At 42.9% G+C, this 10,625-nt stretch overlaps 1 protein-coding gene across 2 annotated transcripts in view; it reads right to left on the reverse strand.

Moving 5' to 3' along the window:
- The window catches only part of LOC142771293 (sodium-dependent proline transporter-like), a 148,746-nt gene that overhangs the window by 17,610 nt on the left and 120,511 nt on the right, over positions 1 to 10,625 (reverse strand). Inside the window, exons 3-8 of one of the 2 annotated variants that reach the window (XM_075872768.1) lie at positions 9,883 to 10,028; positions 8,681 to 8,812; positions 6,935 to 7,104; positions 6,226 to 6,407; positions 4,462 to 4,594; positions 1,435 to 1,569 (exon numbers count right to left, since the gene is read on the reverse strand). In XM_075872768.1, the coding sequence (XP_075728883.1) occupies positions 1,435 to 1,569; positions 4,462 to 4,594; positions 6,226 to 6,407; positions 6,935 to 7,104; positions 8,681 to 8,812; positions 9,883 to 10,009 (879 nt within the window). In that variant the 5' untranslated portion in view covers positions 10,010 to 10,028. The remainder of the gene's footprint in view (positions 1 to 1,434; positions 1,570 to 4,461; positions 4,595 to 6,225; positions 6,408 to 6,934; positions 7,105 to 8,680; positions 8,813 to 9,882; positions 10,029 to 10,625) is intronic. The other variant, XM_075872769.1, reaches the window with a different exon arrangement.

Raw genomic sequence — 10,625 nt, forward strand, 5'->3', positions numbered from 1 at the left:
TATGCACGCGTATAATAAAACATTGTTGACTCTAAATAACATCAACCGGAATCATCAAAGTTTGGCGGAATATAGGTATTACACGTGCTTTACTTCATTGTGACAGTGGTGAAGTCTCCAGTGTAAAGGAGCTAAGATTCAAGCATTGATTCTTGTAACCTATAAAAATTCAGCCAGCTTCGCAGATGTGGTGTCGAGCCTGCAGGAAGCGCAGAGCTGAGCAGCATTCTGTATTTTTCTTCGATTTTCTTATTCTTTCCTCCCGTATTTTTGTTTGTTTTACAGTTGTCTTTTTCTCTTCATAGAAATGAAAATTTTCTTTCTAACAAATTTTTTCTTTCTTTTTTGTTTTTAATTGTTGTTTGCTTTTCATATCTTTTTCAATTTATACCATTTTTACTGCCTGCATTACACAAAGAGGCTACGAAAGCATACAATAACAGCATGACAGCCAGATCTCTTAAGTGCTAAATCGGGCGTAAAGACCCTTTCAAATGCCCTTTATGTTGTCAATCACTGGTTCAAGTAACGCCTGACATTAATGTTTTCGAAATTGACACAGTGATTGCAGAAACTAACACAAGTATATCGGTACCTTCCAGAAGGTCTGTCTGCCTGCCAGCGCTCGGAAGGAACAGACGAACTGGAAAACGCCGACTACTACGTTCTCGACGACATGCTTGGCCGTGCCATTTTCTTTTAAGAGAATGTTCTTTTTCAAAAGAATTCTACATACAGACAAGACATGCCTTTATTACAATTGCCTACTCATGACATTCATAATATGCCCCAATATACACGCGTACCTACATTAGGAACTGTTTGTAACTGAAAACAAATTTCTAGTGAACACAATGAAAATTACGTACAGACGAACACGTACAGCCGCGGCCATATCTGTGTAGAGCACGCGAACAGCCGTTTTTCGCTCTGCGGGGCGAAACCGTGGGGAAGTATCAGGCTCTGACGTGGTCAGCCTGACAACTAGGCCTTGCACGTTCCTAATACATCACTTGAGAGTCCGAAACTGCCTGAAAGTTTCAGAACGCAGAGCGAAAACCGGCCACTCGAGCGCTCTATACAGACGTGGCCGCGGCTGTACACTTCATGAAAAGCAACACAGCAGGTGCATATACCACACAAAATGCAAGTTTGAGTGAAATGACTAACCATAGCCTACCTTCATAGTAATGAAGGCAAGCCAATATGACTGTACTTTACAAGAAGAGTGCTCATTCTGCTCTCTGCTCTCAGTACAACAAAGAAAGAAAAACAAAAATAAATACCACGCCAACAAGAAAAATTTCCAAGTTTCTCTCCACCGTGCCCACCCAACCCACGAGACTTCAGGATGCCCTACAGGCGTTACATGTCAGCTCAGGCCCAGTGTCATAGAAAAAGCGTGAACTGTACTGCCACTGTTCTACATTTCACCTCGTATTCGAGAAGTCGGTGCCACTTCGGTAGCAGGTAGTAGGCAATGCCGAAGCTGATACCAGTGAGAGTCGTGCCCCGTATGAGTAGGGCGGCCATCATGAGTACAGGCAGGAGGACAGTCAAGAACGCTACCTGCGTCGAGCGAGGAAGAACAGTCTGGGTTTTTGTTGCAAATATGCAAGGAGTTTGGTATGTTTGGTCTCAAGGACATAAAAACTCAACTGGCTCAGTTTCGTGGACTCTGATGAAACATCGAAGCGGTAGGCATTCCCTTCGGCAGGCTAACGCATTTCTTTGCTTTGAAAGTTTTTGAGTTCGCGCGTGTCATGTTTTTACACGCGTGTCATTTTCTTACATGACACGCGTGTCAGGATTATCATGTTTGCACCAGTCATATATTTCGTCATCCATTGACGTCACGTAACACCAAATTTGCTATACGGCATGTGAAGCTCGCATAAGTACCGCTAGTACATCATGAAGGGCCCAATATACTCCAATGTCGCGTTAACCCGTGCGCACGCTGGACACAGTGACGCTACGTTAGCGAAACGCGAGCACTCTATAGTCTGACGCCAGGCGCGACCGGCGCGACCAGCGTCTATAGGCGCGGCCCGACGGCAACCGGCGCGAAATATGACATGCTGCATTTCACGCCGATGCGTACCCAGACAACACTGCGACTTCCTCTTTTCGTGACCGAGAGACGCTGGACGTGCTGAAACGCGCCTGCGTCAAAGCAACGCAGCGCGGCACGCGTCTGCAAGTATATGGCAGGACCGGCGCCTAGCGTGGCAATGCCGGCGTGACGCGACGAAATGAACACCGGTGAGCACGCGCACCACGTCACGTCGAAACGTATTGGCGCCTTGACTGTGGCATGTAGTCATGTTTTGACATGACTACATAGCAGTATTGCAGTATTGGTTGGCACTGCAGATTGGGTTAACCGTTTGACGTATCGCTTGATGCCGTTTGGGGTATTGTTACGATGTACAAACAGACCAATGTACAGACAGACAGACAGACAGACAGACAGACAGACAGACAGACAGACAGACAGACAGACAGACAGACAGACAGACAGACAGACAGACAGACAGACAGACAGACAGACAGACAGACAGACAGACAGATAGATAGATAGATAGATAGATAGATAGATAGATAGATAGATAGATAGATAGATAGATAGATAGATAGATAGATAGATAGATAGATAGATAGATAGATAGATAGATAGATAGATAAATAGATAGATAGATAGATAGATAGATAGATACGCTCAAAGTCGCCGAAGTTCGCTAAGAAATGCTTCGCATTTAAAACAGGACTGTATGAATCAGCGAGATTTGGACCAGGGCCCTCGGTGTTGCGGTTGTGTACTTTGCTAGAAAGCCATGATGGTGCTTCAAACTGCTTCTGAAAGGGACTGCACAAACGCATCATGCTGACAAAGAAATTTCATTAATAGATGCAAAATTGCGTGATAGAGCACCTAAGTAACATCAGCCGTCACCCATTGCGAGTTGCATAACGCATAGAGTTTCCAAAAATCAACTAGAGGGGACCCTGGCACTGCGATCAATCCGCGACCAAGAGAATGACGGGTAGTGCACGAATTCGCCTAGTTTTTGTGCTTGTGGGATGCAAACGCACTTGCGGCTTCGTTTATGAAAGTGTTTAGGTTTTGTTTCAAAATAGAGAGCAAACTGTTTTGAACTGTGTTACCCAATTTAAATTGGTCCGCCTAAAACATTAAGGTGGTGAAACGTAAGTGATATAATATGACAGATTGCTGTTTCCTAATAAGGCAGCTTCAAGTCATGTGAAGTCAAACGGAGCCTAAAGTAGGAAAATTAGGCAAATTAATGTACTACCCATCATTCCCATGCTCACTGAAGCTTCATGCGTTGCAGCTCACGTAGACACTTGCCCCTTAGTTGTTCAAGTTCCATGTAGTGTATATATAGAAAACTTTATGAGATAATGAGCCAGTACTTTGAAGCATCTAATCCACTGCATACTGCCTAGACGCAGAAGTCATCTTGCTCAGTCACAGCATCAGCAAAGCACGTATTGTGCGTAACACACTGTTTTTCAACTACGAAAAGGTACGGCTACGAATTGTTAAGACGCAATGTCATTTTTTATAGCGCAGTAAGTGCCCTGTAACTGTACCTGTAGTGTTTGCCTTAAGGTAGTCTACAGCGTGCTCTAGAAAGGTTGCTTCTCCAGATTTAGCAGCGACTTTGCTGCATAGTGGGCAGAAGCCTCGCTTTTTTATACACGTTAAATATTTGTCGCAAGATTTTACACCTTTTAAGCAAATCATTGAATCGAAAATTGTTAAGCAAGATGTGCAACTAGCGCAGCCAGTGTCTCAGGAAATTATTCAGCAACAAAACTTTCAATAGTCGAATGATATGAACGAAGATATGAAAGGTTCAAGATATTCAATAAGGAGAAGACTGATCTAACGTTTGTCTCTAAAAGTAATAAAATGCTAATAAATGAACAGTATATAGGTTGTCCAGCAAGCATCACTGCAACAACTGCAACACAGCAAGAACTGCAACACTGCAACAAATTCAACACAGTACCAACTGCAACAGAATAACAACTGTGAATGTAACAATTGAAACATCAGCAGTAGCACCTTTGGGGCACCAGATTAATCTATAAAAAAGTGGAATATCCAACAGCCACAAGGGTTGAAAATGTGATTGATTGAAATGAATGGTTAATTGTTCACACACAAAAAACATTTACGCCAGCGCAAGGCGGTTAAAGGAAGGAAACAATAAGATTTAGAATGACTGGTCTAGTTAGTTACTTTCGGTCTTTTAAAGATTTCCCGCACGCGAAAAAAAAAAGCGTTCCTTGTCATTTAGAAGCAGCAATAGCATTATCATCAAAAGGCTTTTCCGAAATTCAGATGTACGCGGTTGAAGCCACTATGGGCTTCTTTAGAAGAGACAGCACTGTGATGGTAATAAAAAAATTGGCTCGAAGAAAACGAACCTTGCCGGAAGAACGGATTCCTCTGCACACGGCGACGAAGACGATAAACCAGCTCACAAGAAGCGCGACGAATACGTCTCCTTGGACACCGCCCGGTTCCGCGATTCCCGAGCTAAGACCCAGAAATCGCTTGCTGCAACGTACGTACGTAAAAAAAAAAGAAAAGAAAGACAAAAACAGAAGAATGTGAGAATTGCAGTGAGCTCGCCTAGGTGGTGGTGTCGTGTAGGAGTAGCCCGACTTTGTAATGGCATGCAAGCAACACTGGGCAAGTGTACTCAAATCCATTCTATATCAGTCTACACAAGCCAGTATTGGGGTATAGTTAGGCAACATCAACGAAAATTGTTCACTGCCGCTATTGGGCTCCCACTTTGACACTTATTACGTTTCTTGACAGCTTCGCAGCGGAGTTTTTGCCTAATGTCTTAAGAAAAAAGTATAGAGTCCCACACGCAATAAACTAAGACAACATGAAGGCGGGAGATATCTTCTTTATTCTTCAAATCCATAGAACAATCCCGCCCAGCTACCCTCCGAAATATTTCTGTGTCTTACGTGAGTTTGCGCTGCTTGCATAACCTGCTTACCTTTGCCCGAGGCATGATTTCGTTTGATGACACCACGATGAAAGATGATGTCGTACTATCATAATTTAAGACATCATAGTGGCGTCGGAAATTTTGACGACCTTTGATGACACGTGTTGACGTCACAATTCATTTTTTTACGTTACTCGTTGCCTACGCTGCAGGACGCCAACACCGCCAACATGGGACGTCAAAGCCAATGGTTAGTTTCAGTGCTTGTGTGGCATTTTGGCTTTCGTAATCATCATAGAAATTATTATATTTGTTCTCATAATATGTTTTTCATCTCCATTAAGTAATTTCAACAGCAGCAGTCGCGACAGCGGCAGCATACGCTCTCCAATATATTCAGTTGAAAACTGAATAGTGTTTCATTATTGAAGAGTACGCTCGTCTCTGTATTCGGATAAAGAAATCACGCACTTTCTAATTTTATAAAATCTATCACTACAATGCTTTCCTTCAATCACTTTGGATTCACCCGGCACCGTACTACTCAGCTCACCATGATCACGTGCAGAAAGTCAGCGTACGTCGTCACAACACCTTCGCATAATCACAATCATTCCCTCCTAAGAACCTAATAGATTTGAATAACCTACCTGCATCATTAGTAAGCACCACCAACCCCACTCGTTTTAAGAATGCACTAATAAACTCGCAATCGTGAATTGTACTAACCGGCGTTCGTGTTATTGTCTGTTTAGTGTATTCTTTGTGGTTTGAGTTCAGTTGTCTTTCAATAAAGTGTACTCCTTGCACGTAAAAATTTACCATTATATTTATCTTCTTAGTATTTTGTGTACATAATCTCGTATTTATTTGTTTTTCAACTATATTTCCACCCCTCCCCTCTATAATGTACAAATGCACCCTGAGGGTCACACACATAAATAAATAGAAAATAAGAAATAATAGCTAAATAAATAAATAAATAAATAAATCACAATAATTTACCCCAGGAACATGCTGCTCACCACCCTGCTGATTTTACAGAAATGCAACTCTGAGCACGTCATCATTTACGAAACGCAGAAGACGGCATACCTTCCCACACTCACCGGGGGGCCCTTACCTCGACAAAACGTACGCGTGTTAAAACAATAGGTTTACCGCAACACGTGGCTCTACGAGAGTTGACGCATTGGACATATTACAGGCGTAATGCACTTACTAGAAGAACTGCTCCATCGAGGTCTCGTTCGCGTTCTTGCATCCCTGGTACCTGGACTCGAACTCGTCTCGGGGCACCATGACGACCACGGAGCCGTTCTTGATGGGCACCGCGTCACCCTCGGTAGAGTTTACGCGTCCGAAAAGAATCAGCAGAGATTCGTTGGCTTCCTTACATGATTTCTGAATATGAAAGAGAATGCATTAAAAAGAAAACAGAAATCATCGCAAGATGATTGTAAAAGTCAAGTGACTTCTACCCAATCTATTCTACCCGAACTATCTCTTCCTACGTACTTACTCACGCTGAACGTGTCATGGAACCGTGTTGGTGCAATTACATACAATGCAATATCAAATAGTAAACGGCGGATGAACTGCAGACACCTCACAATATGAGATCAGCAATGCTTTAGTACAAAGATTCGACCTTAACCTAAGATCAGGCCTACAGTGGCCAATATCAGCTTCTAAAACAACTACCGAACAGAATAAGCCAGACTGCCCAGCTTTGTAGAGTAAGTAAATATGCCCCCCTATGGAAATGCATATACTGCTGCCTCATGCTTTTCATGGTAGTTCAAGCTGTCGCTTGGCAAGCTTGATTTAATCACGTTGAACACCGCCATTTTTTAATGTTCTGGAACTATATGTACCAACTAGCCTACCAGCACGCACTGAAGCACAGACGAGTTGTTCTCATTACTTACGAATACGGATCCTTGAACAAAGCAATACTCGTTAGTCCATGCCGGGTTGCACGTGGTCCAGGGCTGCACATTCCACAGGGAGTAGTAGAGGTAGGCGAGCGCGTAGGACGAAATCACGCTGTAGTAGATGCTCGTGAGGAAGACAGTGTACATCATGACCATGGGCACGCCTGCGCAAATTCAACAGTGTTTTTGTTTGTTCTTCTCGGTTCGCTCATATTTACCTGTACAGACCCAGTATCACCTGAAAGCAATGACGGAAGTATGGACGCACGCACGCACGCACGCACACACACACACACACACACACACACACACACACACACACACACACACACACACACGCACGCACACACACACACACACTTTCTCTCTCTTTCTCTCTCTTTCTCTCTCTCTTCATATAGATAGACTCAATAATTTTGAGAAGTTACAATGATGCGAAGAAAGCTATAGACGATGGTATTTGTGGTAATTTTAATGTAAATCAAAAGAAAAATGTGGAGCAACATAACTTGGCCATGGGGAGGGGCGAATATGCAAGCTTCGAATATCACGTCCGATATTTTACCAATTCAGCTACAGCGGTGGCCATCCCACCATTCACTTTACATGACATATATGTGTATTTGAACGTGGAAGGGTCAGCCAGCGCCGCTAGCTACACGAAGGTGAGTGTGGGACACTCTTTTTATGCCTGTTGGCGTCGCGTTGCACGTGATATCGTCGCACGCTGGCAGCTGACACATCATGCCTTTCTTCACATTTACATTATAAATGCTACTAATAACGTCCTCTTTGCTTTCTTTGGCATAAGTGTGGGTTAGTTTTCAGTCATGCTGGGTTGAAAGAAGTAAACGAGCCCCTAAAAGTTTTTTATTCTTTGCTTTATTCAGATAAGTAGGTGTCTTTAGTGGCAGTGACAAATACAATTTGGTGAAACTTTGGTTGGAATGAATACGTTTTACGTTAAATTTTGGTCGTGAACTTCAATACCTTCAACACACTTCTGACCGTTTTTGCAGCTGCGCTTCCCTCGACGTGGCCTCTCAAATATACTCCTGAAGGGCAAGATGCTTCGAATAACATGTAGAAGAATGTGGTGAAGCCGTTTAAACTACGTCAAAAAGGTATAATAATATTATTAAGTAACACTGAGATGGGATAGCTCCCCAGGTGCCCCAGTGGTCCAAGCTGCTCAAAGGAAAGCTGCCTAAAGTTTCAAAAAAAAGGCATTCAATTAATTCGCATTAGCTATTGTAATAGTCACTTGACCGTTACTTTCAGTAACATTATGGTTCAGTATCACAAGTATTGAATATAATTCTTAACTTGAACTGAAATGATCAACTTTGTGCCAGTTTTAGTTTTACAAGGCTTGGGAAAAGTGGAAGTAACTATTCAACCTGACGCCCTTTTAAGAGATATAAGTGTGTCCCCGTTGTTGGTGGCACTAAAGCTATCCACGCGGGACTACAATCATTCATACGTCTCACCACGCTTCCTTATTGTCCACTTTGTCCTTTATAATGCATGTGTTTTAAATACGATAATTACTAATACATTCCACCGTGATCTTTCGACTACAGCTGCTGCTGCTGCTACTACAACTGCCACTACCACTATCAATAATAATAATAATAATAATAATAATAATAATAATAATAATAATAATAATAATAATAATAATAATAATAATAATAATAATAATAATAATGATGATGAAAAAAAAAGAATTATAAATACACTGAGCAAACGGCACGCATGCGAAAGACTTGATGGTAGAGGAGCTGCAGAACTGTCCCAGAATGAGCTCCAAGAAGTACATGGGACGTCCGAGAACCACGAGCAGGATCACATATGGCACCAGGAAGGCAGCTGCACAAGCGCGAAGAACGTGCGTAGCCATAAAAGGCTAAATAATAAACGTACCAGAATTGCCATGCTAGTGCTTGTTCCCATGTTAGTGAATTACCAATGTACTTTCATTGGCGTATCACAAGTACAACTTCACCTTAGTGAGATGCAGCTAATGGTAGTTCTTAAATCTTCATCCCTTTCGTGGCTACTATGAAGCTGAATTTATTAACGCAGAAGTATTTCCCAGCTTGGTTGGTGGCAGTGCACACGTGAGAGGCCTCTGCAAAAAGCCACGCCCACAAAGCACGTGACCTCTCCCACAGGTACTGACGTCCAATTAGCGCCAAGTGATACTCGGCGTACGCTCCATGTGCTCCTTCATAACAACCATATAGCTAGAACAAATGCGTTCATGTTTGGTATTGTAAGACAGGGTTCTCAAACTTACACCTTGACTGCAGATGACTGTCTTGATCCCGTATTACTGTTTAATCTTCTGGATAAATATTCTCATGAGCAAAGGCACACAGAGAATTTTTTTTGGAGGGGGCGGGGTTCTTTGAAATGGTCATTTCCAGCTAAATTTTGAAGGAAGGGGAGGGGGGGGGGGAACGGGCCTGGTGTTTCACTTCCTAGGTACGCCACTGCTCATGAGCGAAACGGCAAGGAACCTCTAGCATGTTTTTATTTTTTCTTTTGAGGCGCACGAAGCTGCAAATATGTATTGAATCCTAACCGTGGAACATGAAGTCTATATTTCAGAATTGATGTCAAAACTTCAGGAATTCATGAGAATAATATCAATACATCTCTCGAATCTTGACATTAAATCATCTACAGAAATGACCGGTACATGACATACGGGAAAGTTTTCCAAAGACAGCGCTAGCTGACCTGCTTTGAGTTCCCTTCCACTCTCTGTTCTTTGTTTACCTTTGTTTTTTATCATCAGTGCAGCCCGTTAGCTGCGCTCAGCGTAAGACCCCCGTCGTAAGAATATGCTTGGGAAACTTCTACAACTCAGCTACACCTTTGCAGGCAAACAAAAAATCTTTGGCGAGTAAAATAAATTAAAAGCGTGTACGTACCACCTCCGTTCTGGTAAGTCAGGTACGCGAACCTCCAGATATTCCCCAGGCCAAGGGAAAGAGAGAGGCACGAGAGAAGGAACTCGATCTTGTAACCCCACTTGTCACGTGGCTCGGTAGCTTCCATGATTCTTTAGAGCTGTGACCTAAAATAGAAAATATTACGTTGGTAGCACAACGTACACGTGCCATGGCACTTCACCTGCTGTCACTAGCGTTAATACTGACCTTTCTACTCACCAAAATATCGAAGGTCTAACTAAGTCATTGTGATATTCGAATCTTGTAAGCTATCATTGCATCAGAGCAAGGGTATATGCAGAAATTGTTCGGGTTGGGGTGCACCTTCTTGATCTTAAGTGGGGACAGGACATGGAACTGGCCATATCACGCTATAAATGCGTGGCAAAAAAACATTTGGGGGGGGGGGGCAGGCACTTGTGTGCCACTTTCTGGTTGCGCCTCTGGCCCAGGGTGTGACTACGGCCTGACTAATTGGCTTGCCATTACATAATTTCTCATGAAAGAGTGTTAAAGTGAGCTCGTTGGTTCACTTAAATAACCTTCTTCTTACCTCAAGTGTTTGTTGTTTGGGTCATTAGAGGTGATGTATTCTAAACAATTTGATGATTCGCAGCGTTTGTCAGTCTCTTGAATAGCAACAGCCATTAACGCTCATAGTTACATTGCTCACAAACATAGGTCTTGCATTTCTCCCGGGGAGAGCGGAGGAGAGGATGCTG

Source organism: Rhipicephalus microplus, chromosome 9, assembly GCF_043290135.1.
Source record: "Rhipicephalus microplus isolate Deutch F79 chromosome 9, USDA_Rmic, whole genome shotgun sequence".
Lineage (NCBI taxonomy): Eukaryota > Metazoa > Arthropoda > Arachnida > Ixodida > Ixodidae > Rhipicephalus > Rhipicephalus microplus.